This window comes from Mus caroli, chromosome 15 (genome assembly GCF_900094665.2).
Source record: "Mus caroli chromosome 15, CAROLI_EIJ_v1.1, whole genome shotgun sequence".
Classification (NCBI taxonomy): Eukaryota; Metazoa; Chordata; class Mammalia; order Rodentia; family Muridae; genus Mus; species Mus caroli.
Window position 1 is genome coordinate 60392205 of NC_034584.1, and position 22582 is coordinate 60414786.

The 22582-nt window shown below is 34.6% G+C and overlaps 1 protein-coding gene across 13 annotated transcripts in view; it reads left to right on the forward strand.

The window, feature by feature from the left end:
• Window positions 1-22582, forward strand: part of Phf20l1 (PHD finger protein 20 like 1) — a 70911-nt gene that overhangs the window by 20170 nt on the left and 28159 nt on the right. For 4 of the 13 annotated variants that reach the window (XR_003834993.1, XM_029470076.1, XM_029470078.1 and 1 more), the window contains exons 5-12: window positions 998-1086; window positions 1304-1393; window positions 5432-5645; window positions 6184-6312; window positions 10896-10978; window positions 14395-14644; window positions 16602-16790; window positions 17021-17230. Coding sequence is in view for 12 of the 13 variants with exons in the window: in XM_029470076.1 (XP_029325936.1) it covers window positions 998-1086; window positions 1304-1393; window positions 5432-5645; window positions 6184-6312; window positions 10896-10978; window positions 14395-14644; window positions 16602-16790; window positions 17021-17230 (1254 nt within the window). In the remaining variant the exon portion in view is untranslated. Of the gene's footprint in view, window positions 1-997; window positions 1087-1303; window positions 1394-5431; window positions 5646-6183; window positions 6313-10895; window positions 12991-14394; window positions 14645-16601; window positions 16791-17020; window positions 17231-22582 lie in introns of those variants that run through there. The other 9 variants (XM_029470081.1, XM_021183395.2, XM_029470083.1 and 6 more) reach the window with 6 other exon arrangements.

A 22582-nucleotide genomic window follows, 5' to 3' on the forward strand; every position in this document is an offset into this window, starting at 1 on the left:
TACTGAGTGTGCTGCTACTGAGCTGAGTGTCACACAGTTGCCATCCTCAGTTCCTCCAGTTTTTCCTGTTGATATGCGAACAACTCCTATCTTGATGCTTTCTAAGTTACATTCTAGCTTATATTTGACATGCAAGAGTATTTTGCCACTTTAGTACAAATGTAAATCTCACTGAGAATATGATCTTTATCACATATCATATCTAGGATCCAGATATAGCTGTCTCTTGTGAGACTATGCCGGGGCCTAGCAAACACAGAAGTGGATGCCCACGGTCAGCTATTGGATGGATCACAGGGCTCCCAGTGGAGGAGCTAGAGAACGTAACCAAGGAGCTAAAGGGATCTGCAACCCTATAGGTGGAACAATAATATGAACTACCCAGTACCCACCAGGAGCTCGTGTCTCTAGCTGCATATGTATCAGAAGATGGCCTAGTCGGCCATCAGTGGAAAGAGAGGCCCATTGGTCTTGCAAACTTTATCTGCCTCAGTACAGGGGAACGACAGGGCCAAGAAGTGGTAGTGGGTGGGTGGGGGAGTGGGTGGGGAATCAGGTGGGGGACTTTTGGGATAGCATTGGAAATGTAAATGAAATAAATACCTAATTAAAAATAAAAGTAACTTTTCAAGAGAGCCAATGATTGTTCCTGTAGAAATACTGTTTCTGTAAATAATGGTTTTATTTTTGTGAGATAATTCTAATATATATGTCTTTTCACAATAAATTTCAAAATTCTTCAGTAAAAATCAAAGTTACATACAGCTAACTTATCAGGACTTAATTTGTCCATACCCTAAGGAAAAAAAACTAGTTTAAAAGTGTTTAAACATGGAAAGAGAAAGTATCTTTAATAACTCAGTGGAGTACATTCAGGAGACTGTGGCTGTGTTAGTGCAATCACAAGGCATCTTTTTACATTATACCACTATTGTTAGATTCCAAATGCTGCTATAATGTTGCATGATACTTTCTAATCTGATTGCTCCTATTTCAGGAACATTCACAGTTCAGTTTTATGATGGCGTAATCCGTTGTTTAAAAAGAATGCACATTAAAGCCATGCCTGAGGATGCTAAGGGGCAGGTAAGAGTGTTCAGTATTCCTGGCTACTGAAGGGATGTCTTCCTGAATGGTATTTGATCAACATACATATTTATGCATTTTTAAATGAACTAATTGTAGGGTTATGTGCTGAGAGCCCCAAATAGCAGCAAGAAAGAGAAGCATATTATGTAAAATAAATTATACACTTGATTTTTGCTTCTTTGGTTTTAGACCTGCTAAAGTTATAGGTCACTAGTTTCTGTTCCAGGTGAAATCCCAGCATCCACTAAGCTGGTGTTGTCCTATCGACCCAGCTGGATCGTGTAACCAGTCTATGGGAAGTGAGGTAAGTGCCTTTTTGCTTTTAAATTTTTTTGTTTGTTTTATCTGGTATAAAGTCTTATTTAGAAAGCTAATTTTTAATATGAAATTTTACGTAAGTTTCTTATCTTCTTCTTTCCTTCTACAAATCATAGTTATTCACCTTCCTTAAAAGGCGCTTACCTGACACTCTGAAGGCTGTTTCAGATAGGGCTCTCTGAGTAGCATAATAAAAGCAGGACCTTCTATGCTTTGCTACTGTCAAAGCAGGAATAAACGGTGAGCATTTTAAGGAGAGTCTGGGTTGGAGCCATGTTCCATTTGCTGAATATAGTTCCTCAAACATTGGAAAGAAAGGTGCCATTAGAAACGAAAAGTATTTTCTTTTATGTTCTGCTGTTATTTGGGATTTTCAGCACCTGGACCTACAATTAATTTATGAACTTGAAAGTAATCAATGAAAATGTCTAATGTGAAAATATATTCCCTACTTGTTTTATAACATGTAGTTAAAATTTATATCCTAAAGTATGTTAAAAATCACATGGTAACTTTCTGGTAGGCATGAGCATTTTATGGTCTGCAAATGTCTAATTCCATATTTTAAATAATTATTTTTGAGTATTCTGGAAAGTGTGATTGCTTCTGAGAAGAGTTCTATAAATGTAAATTCAGTTTAAAGTAAAAATGCTTTCTATCAGTAAATGACTTTGTATCCTCCTGTGCATCTATTTATATTAATGAAATAGTTTTAAGCAACCAGTGGTGTTCTTTTTAGCATAGTTTGCTACATAACTTTAAATCTGTTTCTTCTTTTACTTTAATACTGTGACTCTGTAACTGTAGTTATTCAGAGGTCCTGAAATGGCACTCTTGTTTGTCATTGAACTTTCAAATTGAGACAATGTGCTTTGTGGTTGAATAATGGGCTATATAAATTAGATTTGTTAGATGTCATATTTGGAAGTATTTAGTCCAATCACAGTGTGCATTAACATTAAGATTGATGCCAAAATACAAAACTCCTTAAAGAGTACTCGATTGGCAACATATTTCCTTTTAATTTTTAATTTTTCTTTATAATTCTTTTTTATAATTCTTAATTATATAAAGATTTAAAATATTTACTAAGTATTTTATAAGTTATTTTATGAGTTTTTTTCCCACAACTATGTGTTAGGCAAGGTTAATATTTTTTTTTAGAGTTGGAATACTTTGAGAATCTTTTTATGAAAATATAAATAAAGCCATCTTACACCAACTTAGCAAAGAGTAATACACTGAATAAATTTACAGTGGAAATGTTCTTCTCTAAGCTGTGTTTAGCACCCATGTAAGATGAGACATTAATAGTAGTTTTATGTACATGAACTCCCAGATTTATTTTCTTAAGCTCAAATAAGAGTCTCAATGCTATTGTTCCTGACTTTGGGAGAGTTGGTTGATGCTACCTCACCTCTGATTGCATTTTGACGATAGCTTGACCTTTTCAAGAAATTTTAGAAATGCTTCTGTTGGAAGTGTAAGCTGTAGGCCTTCTTGAACTGTGTTTGCAGACATTGCTCTTCAGTTGGGTGTATAGTATGGTAGACATAGTGACTATTCTGTCCTTATCCCTGTCTTGTATATAATTTTGAATGGAATGGTAGTGTTGATCTGTAGTCATAAAGCTGACATTTCCTAGGATAGAGACCATTCTCACACTTAGTAAGGTATCTTACTACTTGTTGTTCTTCCTGATACCCTACCCTTAAGCATAGCAGCAATAACTGCAGGGTGAGAGACTGAGGCATATTTAAATTTGAAACTTCACACCTTCATTCTTTCTGAAAGTGTACTAATGAAAAGTGTGTATTGAAATGCACTGAAGATGGGTTTATAAATGGTTATAAATCCCTTGCAATTGATCTTCCTGATATTTTGCATCTGTTGGTTTATTGCTGTTCACAAATCTTTTCATATATACATGGTTGATACTTTTAACCTTACAGTTGAGGTAATTATTTAATCACATAGCTATAATGTTTGCCATGATTAACCAATTTATGATTAAGAAGCATTTTTAAGTAATTAAGTTTGAAAGGCACAATGATTCTTCTGCTGTGTCTTTTTTCAAGGTAGAAAGAAACTTGAGATGGAAATTGCCCCTAGCCATGTCTAACATTGCTCTGTCTACTGAAGCAAACAAACAAAACAGCTGCAGTGTGTAACCTATATACACCCTGCATGAGGCACTTCTGGTGTGGTTATGCTTACTTCTCTTCATCTCCTTTGTTGACCTTTCCTTGCTTTTTCTTTGTTGAAGTTTCTCTCCTCACTACTTCTTTGTGAGCCTTTAAGCTCAACCTGTGGCAGTCTCCAGCTAATTCTTCTTCACCTAAATCCTCACCATACCTCCAGTTGTATACACTGGCTTCTTTGCCTTCGTTTAATATCTTTATCTCATTTGGAAGTCTTGTTTCCCCCTTTTATCTGTCCAGTTTTTAAGCCGCTTCTCTTAATTTTTACATTTAGAAACCAACTCCTATACCCTTATCTCTGAAGTCTCCCATTAGTTTTTCTTTTCAGTCAGATTAAGTGTCTTCTGTTATCTTATGATATATTTGTATATCCTATCACATCAACTTATCTTCATTTCTTTTAAAGATGCTTTCATATAGTCCAGGCTGTTCTTGAACTTCCTATGTAGCTGAGGATAACCTTGAACTTCTAATCTTTCTTGCTTATACCTTCCCATCACACTATCTTATGGTTAATTGTATATCTCTGTAAATTCCTTAAGTAGCCTCTTTTCCTTTATCAGCTTTTGTGTTTTAATGTTAGACTGATAACCTGGATAGTCTTGTGAGACATTCAATATAAAATGGACAAAAAAACCATGTTATATAAATTACATGACATTTGCAGATCATTTCAATGATAGAGGGAGAGATAACTGTAGATACATTTGTTATTTGCAGTGGCCTGTTTATCCTCACTGTGTATTTTCAAGGGTAAATAGTTAGCACCCATATTTTTGTTTTAATTTGTTAACAGTAGTGCTTATGTTAATTTGTGCATTCTAATAATTAAATTCATCTTATGTTATAAAATGATATTCAGTAGAATAAGAACTGTGTAAGCTGGATGGATTTTATTGTCCATTTAGACAGTGCTTTAGGGGCAGGAGTGAAAGATTAACTCTGTAGAAACATTACAAATGTTTATTTAAAACACATTTTTAACTAAAATTCTATATAGAACCATTTGATACTTCTTTACAGTGTTTTATACTTTCAAAATAATTTTGAATTAAAAGTAACACGATTTATTTAGGGTGGGGAAGATACCTCAGCAAATAAAGGCAGTTGCTGCCAAGTTTAATGACCTAGTGTGAGCTGAGTTTGATCCCAGGAACCCACATGGTGGAAGGACTTATATAAATTTTCCCACAAGCATGCCATTGCATGTACACTCCCATCCCCTTACCCCACAGCAAATAAATGTTTAAAAAGAGTATTTTAATACCTAACGAAATTCCTTTACTAGTATTATAAAGGGTGTGATAAATTGATTCTTAAGTTTAAATGTTTAAAAAGTAAAATCACAGTTTGGTTTCTAAGAAGTTAACCATGAATCAAATGTATGTGCATCTTAAAAAGGAATAGTAGCTTGTTCAGTAGTAAAACATTTTTCTTAATACTTATAAAGTAAGGTGTAATTCTCTTCTGTGTGATCCACTGTATTATGAAAATGAAAAGTAATATCACTTTTAACTCTGAAATGTTGAAGCATATCACGTAGCATTCTAAATTTTCTATAGGCTTTTAAAGCTGTTTTTGATTAATTTTATGAAAACCTATGCAAGGCCTATTTGCCATTCGATTTTTTTTTCATTTTCAATTCAGTTAATTAGTTTATCAATCTAAAATCTCACCCCTGCTGATAGTCAGCCACGTAAATATAGTTAGCCTAATTTTTACATGTATGTATGTTTGAGTAGCTGTCAAGATGCAACTTTTTTATGTCTTAGTGAAACTAAAGTTGGATTTTTAATACTTCACATTTTGTTTTTCCTTTGGAGGACTGGATTGCTTTAGTCAAAGCAGCTGCTGCAGCTGCAGCGAAAAATAAAACAGGGACTAAACCTCGAACCAGTGCTAACAGCAATAAAGAGAAAGAGAGAGATGGGGGAAAATGGTTCAAATTACCTTCAAAGAAGGCAGAGACTTCAACGTGCATAGTCACAGCAGAGATTGAGAAGAAGGAAGAACTACCCACATCCAGTGAGACATTTGGTACAAAATACATTCTTCTTTTCCTTTCTCCTGACACAGGTGTTTACCTACCTGAGGTAGCAAATTAGCCAAAATCCTTAGGTTGCCTATAATTTTGAACTTAGAATTAAATTATTTGCTCCTAGCATAATAGGTGACTGATTTTATTATCTTTATTATCAGAATATATGTAACTCTGAAGATTAAAGGTCTAACGTCAGTACTTGACATTACCTCCTTTCAGTATTCTTGAGTATAAATTATATGATATTAGTAGGTTTTTGTTTGAAATTTTTTATTTTAGTTTTTAAGGAATTGTGCTGTTTCAGTGAACTATATAGAGGAAGCAGTAAGATATTATTTTCAAGCTTCAATTCAAGAATAGTTACTTAGTATGCTTTTATTTCTGTTGTATCAGTCACGAGGGATTTGTGTTTGTCATAATCAAGCACTAAGTTTTTAACCAAAATACAAATGCTTTTACTAACTTGCTGTCTATTAATTATATGTCTTAATTTTGGATTCCAGACAAACTCTCATATATGTGTTCTGTTAAAAGTAGGACTTCACATAGACACCGTTCCAAAGATCGTCTTTCCACAGCCAGAGAGCACATTAACAAACAAGAGGAAAAATAATCAAGGCAACTCATTTCAGGCAAAGAGAGCCCGACTTAACAAGATTACTGGTAAACTACAATGATTCTCTTGGTGGAGGGGAGTAGGGGGTGCTAGAGACTTCATGTTAGTTTCTTCTTAATAAAGGAAAATGGATCTTTTGCCTCAGTGTAATAAGTTGATTACTTTCTGGTTTTCAAAGTAAACATCTCTTAACACTGTCAAATAGCATATATTTTCTACCTACCTCACAGGGATGTTGTGAGGATCAATAAGGTCAAATGTTGCAAGAATATAGCCTTAATATCACTTCCATGGTGGAAATAATTTATGTCAGAAATAGGTTATCTGCAGTTACCAACTTGTGGTGGCTTCATTTCCATGGCTTTACATATTTTTATATATAAACAATTTCACAGATGCCGAACCTTACTTAAGAATGTAATCTTTTGTGGCAAAAATATGAATATCTGACTAAATTAGTTCTCTGATTCACTTGTTAGTTCCTGCTTTTTTCTTGAGGTTGGCCTCTAGAGTACCTTCTTATCAGGTACTATGTAGTGGGATAGGGATGGTGAAATTACAGGCCATCCTAGCCAGGCTAGTGCTCAAAGAAGAGGGAATTGAAATATTATATCTAGTGCCGGTCATGCTATACCTGACATGTGTAGGCTGTCAGCCTAATATGTTTCTAGTATTTAAATGAAATGATGATTGTAATTCATTTCAAAGTATACTTTAAAGGGAAGGTGAACTATCTGAATGATTTGGACACCTGATTTTTCAGAACAAAATATTTCAAGGGTCTTTAATCTAATAAAACTGAATAAAACATTTGTGCCATTCATTTAAGTACTTTGAAGAAGATTAGCTTCTCTATTAGGTCCAGGGAAAAATATTAATTACGTGTTGTGGGGTTTTTTTGTTGTTGTTGTTTTTTTTTTTTTCTGAAGGATGACTGGAGCAGAGAGCTCTTGTGAGCTTCTCTGTGACAGGGTTATGATTTCTTTCTGCACTGAGGGGATCAGGCTTGTTCCATTTGTTTGTAGTAACTTCTCTTTAGAAATTGTTAGTCTTGGAGAAATCCATTCTCTTCTCTAAATTGATTGTTCTGCTGTTAACTTGAGTCTACGGTTGTGGCTTAAATACAGAACTCAGTGTACTGCTTGCAGGGCAGAATGGTAAGCTACTTCTCACTCCTGTGATAAAAGAGTGAAACCACACTGTTGGAGGATTCAAGACCAAGGAAGATGGAAATGCCACTGACAGGATACAGCTGATTGGCAGCTTCCCAGCATGAGGGGTTTCTTCCTTCAGCCACATAACCTGCTTTTAATTTCAGCCAGTATATTTTCACATATGCCTGCTTCTAAATTCCTTAACGGGAGGATGGGAGGGCTAAACTCAACATTTAAAGAAATAACAAAACTAAAAGAGAAGCCAGCCGAGTCCACATGATACATTAACTCTGCATGACCTTGAAGAGGCAGTAGTAAGGTTAAAAGAACCATTTTCCTTGTTCCTCGGATTAGAATCCAGGTTCCTTAGTAAAGGGACTTTCCTTTCAGTTTTCCTTAGGAATGTCAAATGTAATGGTTAGTACCAGAGTAACACAGAGTCTTACCCATAGGAAGCCATTAAGGTCTTCCCCCACTTTATTTACTCAGAAGATTTACATTTATCACAATCCTTCTAGCAGTTCATCTCTGCTTTTATGTTTGATTTCATGTCACAAGTATGCCATGCATAAGGACAGTAGATAAAGGATTTTCTTCAATCCTAGTCCTGGTGTGCTTGTGTACAGTGTATTTCATTTGTGGTCTGTGAAGAAAAATGAGAACTTGTGTAAAATGCAGATTCATGTTGGAATCTTGCTATATTTTAAACTTACCAAGTTCTACCTGTGTCTTTTTGTCCTTTACTAGAGAGGAGTGGGCAAGAATTGTAGCAGTTTGTTCTTATTTACTTTGAGTCTATCCAAAGATTAGTGATCCAATTATTGGGTAAGTTTAGCTCTGTGATGATATACTTTTTCCTTCCCTTCATATGTATCCTCTGCTGATTGTTGTAGAAAGAATGATAGAGGGATGATGTTTTCAAAGTTTGCAACTAGAAAGAAATGAAGTTGTATTCTCCTTGGTTTTGAATATGTAATATGCTTTCATGATAGTTCTATCATATGGTATACATAACATTCATTTTAAGGTAGACAGTTTTGCACAGAATCTATAACTTTTAGTAACAAGTTGCAAACAAACTGAGTGTTAGTGAACATGAAAATAGTAACTGTATACATCATAAAGGAATAAAGAATAGTACTTAATACAAGATGTGCTCTCATTGTTATGGACATTGCTGGAAGTTAGAAATGTTTGTGTGATGTCAGGGATTTTTGCAAAATTTGAAAAAAATCCTGAGATTTAAATTTACTCATGACACATACATTTGATCAAGATTTCAACTTCTTTGTTCTTTGGGCACCCACTTTTGTATTCCTGGGAGCATTGGCCTCCTGTTTCTCAGTGAAGTCTATCATTATGGAATGATTTTGTTTGGTGGTATGATTCATGGTAACTTGATGTTCCCCTTCTACTCACTGTTTAATGTCCTGGTGCCATAGCTTGCATTCTGTGAGACAGTCTCCTAGAACAGAACCTGTTTCTAATGTACTGAGAATAAGCATTTGAAATGATTAAAGTTAACTTAATTTGTATCAGTTTTTTCTGAATTCTCATTTACTCTGGATATGAAATTTTTCTTATGATGTTGTCAGGGAAAGATAATTGCATTTGGACTGTCTGTTCCTCCAAGCAGAGGGAGAACCTGCTCTCCAAGTGCTTGTTTTATCATGTGTCCTCTTTTGTTTATGCCTACTAATTTTTTTAAAGTTGATATTCTGATCAAGCTTACTGTGTATATTTTAATGTGTATATTTGGCGCTTTTGAATGCTATAGATACCAAGTGTATTTTGAAATTAGTTTATCTTAAGTTCGTCATTACTGTCTGGCCAAATTAAAGGGTTTCCTTTTTCTTTATAACAATAATATAGAAATGGCTTTTAATCAAATTGATCTATACTATCGTAATAGGTTATGGATGGATTGTTTTTTTTTTCTTTTAAAACTTGTACTATATGCTAAATAATTCATGTCGTCTGTTGATGAATGTAAAAAATATTCTATCACTTCTAGGAAAGATAACAGAGTAAGGCATAGTTATTAATATATTGCATGGCAAATATTTGTTGTGTTTGAATAGCTTTAAGAAATAGAACTTCTGCTCATTTCCTGATATAAAAAGACTTTGATTCTGTGTCATTAACAAAAACTTAGGTAGCCTATTGATTCTCAAGAATGATAGCTGGAAAAGAAACAAAAACAGTGATATGTTGTTTTAAATGTTAAAGAAATACTCTATGCTACATCTTTTGTGTTTATGTAAAATATGTTTACAATGTAAATAGGATTGAATTTGTGGGTTAAAATTTTATAAAATAATCTACATGCCTTTATTTCTCTTTTAAATATACACCTTACGTGATGTGGGACGTGAAGGAACTATACAGATGGTGGTCTCAAACTAAGTAAAGTACCAGTCACTGATAGATCAGATTCATTGCTTTCCGCTGCACCTCTTTGTTTCATGCTAGGTGTACACATTCAACTTTTCAGTAAAGACAGCGTGCCTACTGCCTAATGAGCACATTACATTTGTCTCTCTTATTACTTTGAGGAGGTCATATGAATATGTGTGTTTCCATCTTGGTTACTTAACACCTTTGGGGTAGTTATATGAGAAAATTGGCTCATGTTGCCTTGTGAATAACTCTTTATCCTTTAGTGTTTCAGGGAACCTTTTCTCTCCTATAAGCTAATGTTAACAATTTTAGTAATAAATGTGATAAAAATTCCTATAGCAAGTTTATAATTATCACTTGTTATACATGTTTCCTTTTATGAACACAGTAGCCATAAAATCTAATAGTTGTTTGAAGGTCTGATAAACCTAGTCTCATAAAAAGTACTGACAGAATGAGCTAAGAATTGTATCCAAGTAAATGCTTTTATTAATTAAGGCAAAATTTTGATGTCTTGTGAAAAAAGTGTGTCATAAATAAGGAATTCTGTCTTTTAAAAATCCAGTGTTAGGGAAATACATTACAAAACAACTAGAACTTTCCATTTTTTCATCATGTGTAGAATGAAGTCAGACCAGATGTTCTAAAGACCCACACACTCTTTCCCTTTCATATAAAATAAGCCTAAGAAATGGTATTGAAACTTTTGGAAGAAGATACTGCATAAGTGAGCATAGATGCACTAAGCTAAGGTTAACGAGTATAAGTGAAATTAAAATTTAGAAATGCTTTTTGAAAACTAGTGTGGCAGAATGATATGCCACTCTACTTTATAAGTATTAGCAATATAAAACATCTTAATCTAGACTTTGAAGCCAGAATTAAGTTTTATGTATTTAAGCATCTCAAAAAATAACATTAAAAAGAAAATAAGTCAATTATGTGAACAACTCTCAAATTTAAGGGTGTTTGTATTTATTAAAAGTTAGCATTTGAAAGTATTCCCTGTAGAAGTTTATTGTGATGAAATCATTATTTCTTTCCTAACAAGCCATTCTTGTACAATTTTTTTCAAGGTTTGTTGGCATCCAAAGCTGTTGGGGTGGATGGTGCTGAAAAAAAAGAAGACTGCAATGCAACAGCTCCAGTCCTGGAGCAGGTATGAAATGGTAGCATTTGCTTGTTTCAAGTCCCACTGGAAGGTCACTCACGGAGCTGTAGTACTACGTGATTGCAGTTGCCCTCTGATCAGATATGGGGATAGAGCACTGACTCATTGATGAGACACTTTTAACTCTGCCTTCTCCCGAATATGCACATAGGCTATGGACTGTATTAGCTTATGTTCTCCATAGACTGAAATGAAAGCCATTGTCTCCACAATTAGAAGGCCTGGAGACAGGCATCCCAGGGTATGAGCTTCCAGCTGGACACCTTTAGCTTTCAAAAAGACCCTTACACAAATACTTTTCATTTGTGGATTTAATCAGGGTTTTTTGACATCCAATTAAACTTCTTTTATAAGAAGTTTCTTTTATATTGTAACAGTTGGTGTTCTTAGACTGTGTTTTATGAATTGATCAATGAGCCATACATTTTTGCTAGGATGTATATTTTAATAACTACAATAAAAAAGAGAATTTAAAAACCTTTGAAGGGTCTGTCTTAAACCACCTAATAGAGACATTTAGAACTGCAGGTTGCAGTTGCTAGAACTGGCCGTGGCTATGTTCACGTTCCCACAGTACCTGTACATACTGAGCTGTGCATGCTTTTCCATCCTCTAAGGGCTTAACTCCTTAGGCACTGTATGAATACAGTAATAGCCATAACTGAATTTCTTTGGTTCTCCTGTTTTAAAATCTGAGCCTTAATGTAGTTTCAATAAATCCATTTTGTATTATCTTAATTTTCTTTATTAGTAGACTAATAAGACTTTAAAATGAATACCTTTTGCTCTTCTCTATATGTGTTTTAAAGGATAGCCCAAATTTAATTGATATTGTATTGAGTTTTTCAGTGTTGATTCAGGCCTGATTTGAAAGCAGTGTATTGTTTTGATACCTCCATTAATGTTGTATTAAATGAATGGTCTTTTTAAATTGAGATCAATATGTCAGTGACTCATACCTTCCAGTTTTCTGTGAGCATCAAACGGTTAAGTCTTTGCCGTTATTGTCAGTATATCAACCAAATTTTAAATACTTTTTTACTGTGTATGACTATATTTAATGTCCCAGATATAACAATATTTTGTACTCCTACAATTGTTACAATATACTCAGAATGCGATATATCAGGGACTTGGGTAATAAAATATTTCTGGAAAATTCATTACAATGTCAATCTTTCATTACACATAATCTGTGAGGTACATGTGATTGTGAAAAGTACTTACTATATGTGGAAAGATAGTTTAGAATTGAGTAACCAGGTCAGAGAAACAGTTTTAAAAAGAAAGGAAAGTAGAGCAACTCGGCTATTTGTACTTGCATAATTCAAAACTTTTCAAAGTCCTTGCCAGTTTTGTAACAGAGACCAATAATCATTAATTGAACTTTTGTAAATGTTCTAGAGTTTAAGGAACATCACGCTGTTCCCTCTTTTATTTTGTCATTCAGGTTGACTTCAATGTGAAAATGTTTTGTAACCAGACTCTTAATTTTTATGGTATTTGTTAGCCTTGCTTCTAAGCTAAAAAGCCGAGTTAGAAGCTCTTAACTATCTCAGTTGGTATTAGCAAGAGACCTAAATGAGGAATGTTGACTGTTGCTAACTTCTGTTGTCCTAAGGAGTTACAATGCCAGTTATGAGAGATTGATAACAGGCCTACAGCCACAATTTGATGTACTAATGAATTTATATTTCTGAAAGATTCAAACTGTGGTTTTGAACCCCATTATCAGATTATTAGTTATAGATTACTTAATTGTATTAGGGAAATGTCATGTTATATTTACTTTTGGATAAAACTTGCATTTGATGCATAATAATTCACTAAGGTTAAAATATGTTAATTTGTCCTTGTTTAGAAGTTAAGCACCTTACCAAGTTATTAATTTAAGTTTTAAAATCTTGTTTTATAACTTTGTAACTCAAGAGTAATGGATGCTGTAGTGATGTCTCTCACATCTGTGAAGATGAACAATAAAATTGTTTATTTACAAGTAATGGCTCTAATTACTTTCCTGGCAATACCTTTTATGATAAGCTTAGGAATACTTTCTAGTCCTGGAGTTCTTTTTCAAATGATAGTTCTACTTGCACACATGTATAGTGAAAAAATTCAAGGGTAGAAAATGAAAGTTGAATGAAGAGGATACGTGTTACACAGCCTTTTATAGTCGATGTCTAGCATGCCATCTATAGAACATTCAGTGAAGCCATATTTAATATTCAATATATAAGTCGTACCACGAAAGCCTGAGTACCTTTTATTTTAATAGGAATAGAATTACCTATTTGGTCCCCAGACAATGATCTATCATATTCTAGAAAACGGAAGATTATAAATTTGATGAATATCCCTTCCCCAAATATGTGGAAGCTAAATGATTCTTGGGGATAGGCATGGTATTCACAGGACTAGCAACTTTACAGTGGCTTGCCATAATACCAGTTTTTCAAAGTCTGTATTTCATTCATGTTTTGCTGTTAGATACTAGCAAGAAAACCAGAATAGGCATGCCAGTATGACACAACATGGATCCAATGTGGCTGCTTTCTGTTGTCTTTAACAATAGATACATTCATACATATTTTTACATGTGCAGGGAATTTTACTGCCACATGATTAAATGTTCTTTATTAAAGAACTGACAAAGATCTAATTTTTTTTCAAAAGTATCAGTTGGCAGGAATAAGGTAAAAACTCTTATCTAAGACTGCGACGTATTTTGTTTTTAAATCCAATGTTTTAACTTACATTTTATCTTTTTTCTGTTGTTGTAGTTGTTGCTTGTTCTGTATTGTTTTTAGTCTTTTAACTCTCTATTGCTGGTGGCTCTGATTTCATGATGCATTTTGCTTATGAAACTCTAGCTTTCAGCACTAAAATGAGTTAAAGATAATGTTTTGTTAATTTGGTCATTGTTTTCCTGTTGAGATTGTTCTTTAAAGGGAAACTGTCTGCTGAGACAGCCACACATTTGATGACAGATTATAAAATCCCATCTAAACGGCAGGAGTTTAAATGTGTTCTTTAGCCCTCTAAAACATGAAATACTTTTGTTCACTTATCTTGCTGTTTTAATACCATTGACAATTACAGTTTCAGAAGAGAGATGTTTCAAAGTAATACTGAAATGTTCATCCAGTAGGATACTTAATATTGTAAGAATTTCACGGGCATTAAAAAACACGTACTTGTAGTTGACAGTATCCCTTTAAAGACAGCCTATTCAACTTTTAGTTAATAATTTGTGGGGTTCTTTTTGGTTTTTCATTTGTAATAGAAATGTTATGTGTTGCTTAACAATGTTTTTGGTACTAAAGTTGCTTAACAATCAAAATAGAATACAAGAAGAAAAATGAAGAAACCAAAATAAAAATATCAATTTTTTATTATTTATTCAGGCGATTTCACCTAAACCTCAAAGTCAGAAAAAAAATGAAGCTGTCCTTAGCAGTTCTGCCAACCCTCAGAAACCTGCACTGTTATCCTCAACTTTGTCTTCAGGGAAGGCTCGCAGCAAGAAATGCAAACATGAATCTGGAGACTCTTCTGGGTGTATAAAACCCCCTAAGTCACCACTTGCCCCAGAGCTAATACAAGCCAAGGATTTGACGCTTGTATCTCAGCTTTCTTCCGTGATAAATAAAACTAGTGAGCACAGACTTTACAAATAGTTACTTATCCTGTAAGACAGTCAAAACAGTTTTGTTTTAGTTATCTTGTTTTTTATGAAGTTGCTTTTTAAAAACTCAAAAGTTAAGTGGATATGACAGAGAAAGCTTAAAACTATTTCAAGAGTAGATCATGGACAGTTCTTACTGCTTTACTGCTCCAAGTCTGTACTGCTCCTTAAGAAGTCCTGCCATCGAGCGACCCAAATCCCACTGTAGTTTCCATCTCCTCAACTAATAAGACAAGGCCTGATTCATTACAAAAAAACAAACAAACATAGCCCTGGAAACAAAAAGAACGATAAAAAAGACCTTTAGCCCGTGTTTTCATGTGACTACTCGCTCCTCCTGTGACTACGTAGGAGGAGCTGTCTCCTTATATTAGTAGCCCCCTGAGTGCACTTTATTTAATCTTGCTAACAAGGCAGCCTTGAATCCAGTCTCACCCTTATTCAAAGGAAAATGCCTCCTTGTTATATCACTTGACTGATACAGTACTAATCTTTTAACTCTCTTTTTTTTCTACCCGCATTTGGCTAACTAAAAGATAGGTTTGTGTTTACATAGCCAAGTTTCACATAACTGAAGCCGTTTCCAGAAGAGTCACTAGTTAGATGACTCTTGCATTTTGCTCCTTTCCTCGAGTAAATCAGTGTTGTAATCAGGAAATAAGGGTGACACATTTCCTTGTGAAGCATTCTGTAGTGCGTCTTTCAGAATAATGATACTGGCCTTTGGAAGCCTTCATCAAACATACCTGTTTTTCATTCAGTTCTCACATTTAACACTAAAGAACATACCTCAAATTTTGATCAATATTTTTTTAATAACTAAGCAGAAACAAAGGGAATCAAAAATTCTTTTCTCTGAAACTTCATTATAATGAATGTCAGTAGTAGTCATAGTATCACATGATACCAATAAACATATTTTGAAGTTCTTTTGATTGATATAATCACGGTATCATAAAAGTTACAATTATCTTTTGGTTTTCCCCCATTATTTCATGTCTTTTTGTTTTTGATTATTTTTCATTGTCAATTATCCTTAAATACTTAAAACATCCACTTCTTTAAACTGCTTATTTCTAAATTAGTAATATATTATTTTGTACATTCCTACCTAATATAAAATTCAACAGGTTCATAGTCCAAAAGGAACTCTCAAGCATTAAAGAATTATCAAAACATTTGTGTTAACATCACTAAAAGACAAATAAATGTTACAATTAGTTGTATAAACAATTGAAAATATTTAAGGGGAAAAATAGTATCATACTAAATAATAACTAATTTGGCCAGACTAAGCATATTGGTTTGTTTGTGTTAAATTTTTTGAATGAATCAGGCCCCAGATTTATATTTGTAAAAATCCCTATGGGAGTGTGAGAATGGGATAGGTTATTTACAGTAGCTCCCCTGGGGAATGGAAACAAAGCACCAACTGTATAATGTGTGTAAGAGCCCTGTGACCCTGCCTTCCTTTCCATTTAGACTGCCAGTGTTTGCTGTATAGCAAGTTTCTCTCCTGGCTTCCTTCTTTCCCTTCTCCCTCCACCTTCCTCCCCTACTTTTTGCTTATATAGAGACTTTCTTGGAGGCAAAATGGCAGTTAACACAAGAATCCACAATTAGAGTTAATTCCAGTCTCACACTTGGAGAGAGCTACTGGAAATATTAACGTTCCATGTTACTGTCTTTGAGTTCTAGTGGTTTTAGATTTAGAAGTTTTGATTAACTCTTTTTGTGACAAGGAAACTTTTTTTTTTTTTTTTTTTTTGCCTTTGAATGCCTCTGGAATATGCCATTTCTTGTGGTTATCTAATAGCTGCATCAGAGGGCAGAAAATGGCTCTTTTTTTTCTTGATTATCTCCTTAAAAATTATAAGATGATCCTGGTATGTATCTGCTTCGTGAACATTGAAGATCTTTTTCTAGGTTCTCCACAGCCTGTGAATCCCCCTAGACCTTGCAAGCATAGTGAGAGAAGAAGAAGATCTCAACGCTTAGCCACCTTACCCATGCCTGATGACTCTCTAGAAAAGCTTTCTTCTTCCTCTTCAGCAACTGATGGCAAAGTATTCTCCCTCAGTTCTCAGAATCAGCAACAGTCTTCAGTACCAGAGGGTAATGTATATCTATTTCCTATAGAACCAAATAACTAACAACAGTTATTTGAACAATGTTTTCTTTTATATCTCTTGACTTACAACCACTTTGTATATGCTACAGATAACTTATCTGGTGCCTTCCTTTTGCCAGACACTGTATAAATATCAGCGATCTGCACTGATATGAACTGATCTAGTTTCTTTGTGTTAATATTATGGTTTTCTTTTCTTTTTAATTTTGTATAGTGCCTGCTATTGCATATGTGCCACTCCAGAAGCTGGGACCCTGCCTCCCTCTTGATTTAAGTTGTGGTTCAGAAGTCACAGGAAGTAGAGCCCCAGATTCCTCCTATCATGGTGGTGTATGTCCCAGGGAAGAAAAGGAGGAGACACCATTGTTTGCAAATCCCACCTCCAAAGTAGTGAGTGATGTAAAAGGAGCTGCAGCAGCTACAGGTAAGGGAGCTCTGGGTTAAGTTTAGCATTAACATATTCAACTTCACTTAAATTCATATGAAACCCCTCTTCTAAGAACTTTTAGGTAGTTACTGTGTTTGTATGGAATTTCTCTTTTAAAATTCTTTTGTGTGACCATTGTCAGTATTCCCTGAACATAGTTCTTGTCATTTTTTTCTTCTTTCATTTTCTCTTTCTCCTTCTTTCTTTTGCTTTCTAAAAAAAATATTTATTTGTTCACTTATATGCCGTATTAGTCCCCCTTACTCCCGGTACCCCATAACACAAGTCCTTCCCCCATTCCTCTAGCCCCTTCCCTGAGAAGGGCCAGTCCCCTTCTCGGGGAAAACACACACACACACACACAGGCTCATCAAGTCTTGTGATTAAACACATAACTATCATGCCTGACTTCTTTTGCTTTTTTAGTGTGTGTAAAATGTGGTATTGCTGTGCCTGGAGCTAGCAAATCTTAGCTACCCAGTTGGGTCAACCTAGCAAGTTTTAGGCCAACTAAGGCTACACAGCAAGACCCTGTCTCAAAACAAGAAATAGATTTTATGAAATATATGCATATTTTTGCTTCTAGAAATTACTAGAGTTAAATACAATTCTAGAAATTCCTATTCTTGAAGCAAGGAAGATACTTTATAATATTACAATTTCATAAAAAATACATGATGTTTTTCAGAAGTCAAATAGTATGTTTCAATCATCTTCTTTTTAGTAAATTACTAATTTGGAATTGGCTAGTGAGAGATTTAAGTCTAGTTAGATTAGGAGATAAATATAAAGTAGCCAAATGTATCGTTAATAATCATGATTAACAACATCTTCCCCAAAGGATGTGGCATTGGCTTCTTGGATGAAGCCAAAATATAGCTTACTGCGTTCTGCCCATGCTACTCAATTAAACAATGACAGCAGTAGCTTAACTTAATTTGTGTCTTTAACTTGTTCTTTCTTTCAAAGTAGCAGTGTCAGTACTTGTACATATAATTATCTACAATTCCATTTTACCTGTAAAGATTTAAATTGGTTGATATATAATAGTGCTTTCTTATTTAGAAATTTAAAAATGCCCACAGCTGAAAACTTGTGGGTTTTGAGAGATTGATTTCTCAGATCTGATCCACTATGTTTTGATATTCATCTAAACCTGATCTTAGAATAATTCAGTTTGCTTTATCTTTTTGTGCACAAGATTCCTGAATTATCATTGACCTTTTGAGAAAGTTTTCTGGGTAAAGGTCTTACTTTTTATCAGTCTGGAAATCCTTACTGCACTGAATGTATGAGACTGATCTTAATGTCATATTAACATATACCAATTGGGAAAATAATTTTTCAGTGTGTCTGTGAAGATATTTATGTTTCTTTAAAAATCCATGTTTGGATTGCTTGTAATAAGACTGAAATACAGATCAGTATAGGTCCATGTCATAAATAGTTTTGTTATGTAGGGTTGGAGAGATGACTTATTTGATCCCCAGCAACCACATGGCAACTCACAACCATCTGTGACCCTGCTCCCAGGGGATGCAGTGCCCCTTCTAGTTTCTTATGGGTGTAATACATATATGCAGGCAGCACACACACACACACACACACACACACACACACACACACACACACACACAACTTTTTAAAAAATGTCATGTCAGCCATATTGTATATTCTAAACATCAAAGCAGTATCTGTACACTAAACACCTTTGATTTTTCTTCTCACCAGGGGCTTAACATGGTTCTGTTTTGTTTTGTTTTATTTTGGCTGTTTGTTTTTCCTCTAAATTCTGGCAGATTTAGAGCTATATGGCTAGATACTTTGGAGAGGTAGTACTTGGTTTTGTTCATGATGTTGAATTATACAATGGTAAAGAGAAGGCACAACCATTGTCAGCTTGCATTAAGAGCACAGTGCTCAGCAATTTTTGTATATTTTTTGTTTTGCTTTTAAGGAGAAAAAAAATATATTTTGGCTTAGAGTTCTGGGGATGCAGTCTACCATCACAGGAAAGTCAAAATGGCAGGAACAAGTCAGAAAACAGAGATGGATGAGTGCTAATGTTCTGATCTCCTCACTTTTCCTTTTTCTTCAATCCAGGACCTAGCCCATGAAATGGTGCTACCCACAATTAGGCTAGGACTTCCTACCTAAGTTACTGCAGTCTAGATAATTGCTTAAAGTAAGAAAATGCGCCGGGCATGGTGGCGCACACCATTAATCCCAGCACTTGGGAGGCAGAGGCAGATGGATTTCTGAGTTCAAGGCCAGCCTGGTCTACAAAGTGAGTTCCAGGACAGCCAGGTCTACAGAGAAACCCTGTCTCGAAAAACCAAAAAAAAAAAAAAAAAAAAAAAAAAGACATGCTTTTAAGTTAGCTACTGAAAGCTGGTATATACGTGATCATGTGGAGTGCACCCAGAGTATTTGAATGGGATGAAGTAAGATTTTAATTAATTTCTATGACTATTTTGAATTTTTCTTTTTGAAGAAAGTGGTGGAAGTCATGTTCTATTCTTTTATTTAAAACTATATCCATTTGTTCTACTGTCATTGAAAGTCTATGTGGTCCGCATGCTCTTTTCTCTTAGTATATTTCTTTTGTGGTGCTAGTTCTGTTTTCTTTCTTTGAAATGGAATCTCACACTGTCCATAGCCCAGAGAGTATGGAACAAAGTGATGTACCCCAGGCTGATTTGGAAGTCTTGGTTTTCTTGCTGTAGAGTGTTGAGATTGTAGGCATGTGCCATTATATCTGGATTTCTTACTATTTTTACCTAACCGTCTGTGTTTCCCTGTTTCCTAGGCTGATGTGTACCTTTTGTTTGTGTTCTTCTTATACCTATGTAAATGAGTATGAGGGGACATACATTTGGCTGGTGTTTATCCTAATTATCAAAATAAATCCCATTTCTATTTTAATATTTCTTTACAAAGCATTATTTACAAGGACTGTATTAGCAGTATTTTAAACGTGGAACTCCTAGACAGTTTAGACTGTTGAGAATGTTAACTGAGAAATAGTTTAGCAAACTTTCGGACTCTTACTATCTTAAACTTTGCTTTTAATTGTTTCCAACAGAGATTATGAGCTTGCATTAATTGGCCTACATTCTTCCACTAGGATGGATGCCAACATGATTGACTCTAAGGTTTGGTGTACTGTAGATGCCCAGTTTAGCAAAAAGTAAAAATAATAGGAAAAGAAAAGAAATGATATATTTCCAAAAGTTAAAAAAAGGATACCTTTGTTTTTTGAGTTATTGTCAGAATGCTTTTACTAACAGCCAGTGAATCAAAGAAAAGATACAGCTTAAGAAATCTTTACTTCTCTTACTCTCTGGGAGGCAGAGTACATGGGGTTTCTTAAAAAGAATCTTTTTCAAAAGAAACCTTTCCTGACCCAGGCCTGAGAGTGTCTGTGTCCTGTCTTAAGTTTTGCCATTAAGGTGAAGTGCTTAGAGTGCTGAGATGCTTAATCTACACTCAGGAAGCCTAGCATCTAGAAGGAAATCAGGCTAGTAGCAGAACTAGACATTAAATGAAAGTTAATTACTATAAGCTGTAAAATCCTTAAAAGGTATAAAGTAGGACAAGGAGAGATGGCTCAGTGTGTAGAGCCATCACCTCATGCTTCCTACACCTGGGAACCTGAGTTCTAGGCCCCTGTTCTACATGATGGAAGGAGAGAACTGATTCCATCCAGTAAGTTGTCCTCAGACTTCCACAAGTGCACTATGGCACACAAACAGCCCCGCACACTAGATAGATGGATGGATGGATGGATGGATGGATTGAGCCCTCAAGCAGAGGAGGATGTGTGTTCTTAGCTAAGATAAGAGGAACCTTCGCTTGCCCTCTGTTCTCATTTTTTTTCCATTAAAGTTTAAATGAACTACTTCCTTCACACATTTATAATGAGAATTTTATAGTAGGCAATATCTGTGGCCATTACCAGCTCTAAAGTGTTAATTATTGATTTGTTTATTATATCATTCATCTTGTATTTTATAAAGTCAAAATTGTGATATGGTCCCATTAGCTTTCACAATTTTCAAATAGTTTTAAAGTGGTAAATATTCTTCTTAGTAGCTCCATTAAGACAAAATTGGAATAAGTTGGGATTAGTATATTATATGAATATAATTCTCATTTTTAGTTAGTTCTGTGTTGTAAGGCTCATTATATTTCTATTTTTGTACTTTTAAGCAAATCAGTATGAAAATATCAAATAATACTTGTTTTACTGTAGAATATTTTAGTTAATGTGAATAGAAGTGTCAGATTGATAAGCATATGGGCACTATATCTTTATAATACCAAAATGTACATTAGCAGGGCATTCAATTTTTAGTAAATTTAGCTTAGTTTTTGATGAAACTAGATGTGATTTCTTGAATTTCCAAGACAATTTTTAATGGAATGTAGAAATAGTAAACATGCAAATGCATTTGTCACCGTTAAGAAGATAGGACTTAGGACTCCAGTGGATCCTCTGTAATGAGTCCAGGGGTTACTTTGTCTGCTTAATATGACATTATCACCAAGGAAGCCAGAGATAAGTTTTAGGCTACTCTAAATGAGGACGGTTGTAGGTCTATCTGCTCTGACTGTGGCCACCTTTTAGATGTCATTACTTTCTATCCCAATATTTGATGTTGACTTTACATTCACTGTTTAAAGCCTTTTAAAGTTATTACTGAATTTAGTTTACATAGCTATTCAAAACAAAGTTGTAACTATGTTTTCTGTAATCTACTTCACCCCACCCCCCACTAACATACACACATATACACATATGAACTGGACTTTGCATAGACTTAGGGATTGCGTCTTGTAGAGAACTTAATGCTCTTTACTACAGTTGGGGGTAGGAGAGTAGTCAGGATTCTGCTTCGCTTATTGAAGTCTGGGTAGCCTGTTGCTTTTGTTCTTTATCACAGTGGCTCTAAGAGTTTATCTGAAGAAAATGTCCTCTTGAGAAAATTTCAAGATCACTGTTCTTTATACTAATATCCTAATATTTAGGAAATTGAAACACATGGTGAAATATTAATAATCATATCTTTTTTTAAACCCAATTATATTTTTTGTTGAACTTTAATAAAAGGTCTGTTTTTTTTTTTTTTTTTTTATTTGTGTGTACTTCTAAAGAGTTCTCCAGTGTTAGAGATCTATAGTTCATTTTAATGTGCTTTCTTGTATAAAATGTTGGCAACCCCTTGTCAGGTTCCCAGTTTTGCCTTGAAAGTTGACCATACGTGAAGTCTTGGGCAGGAAGCCAGTGCACTCTGGAGCTTGCTTCCCTAGAGCCACTTAGAATGGATGTTTGTTCTGCCCTGCCAT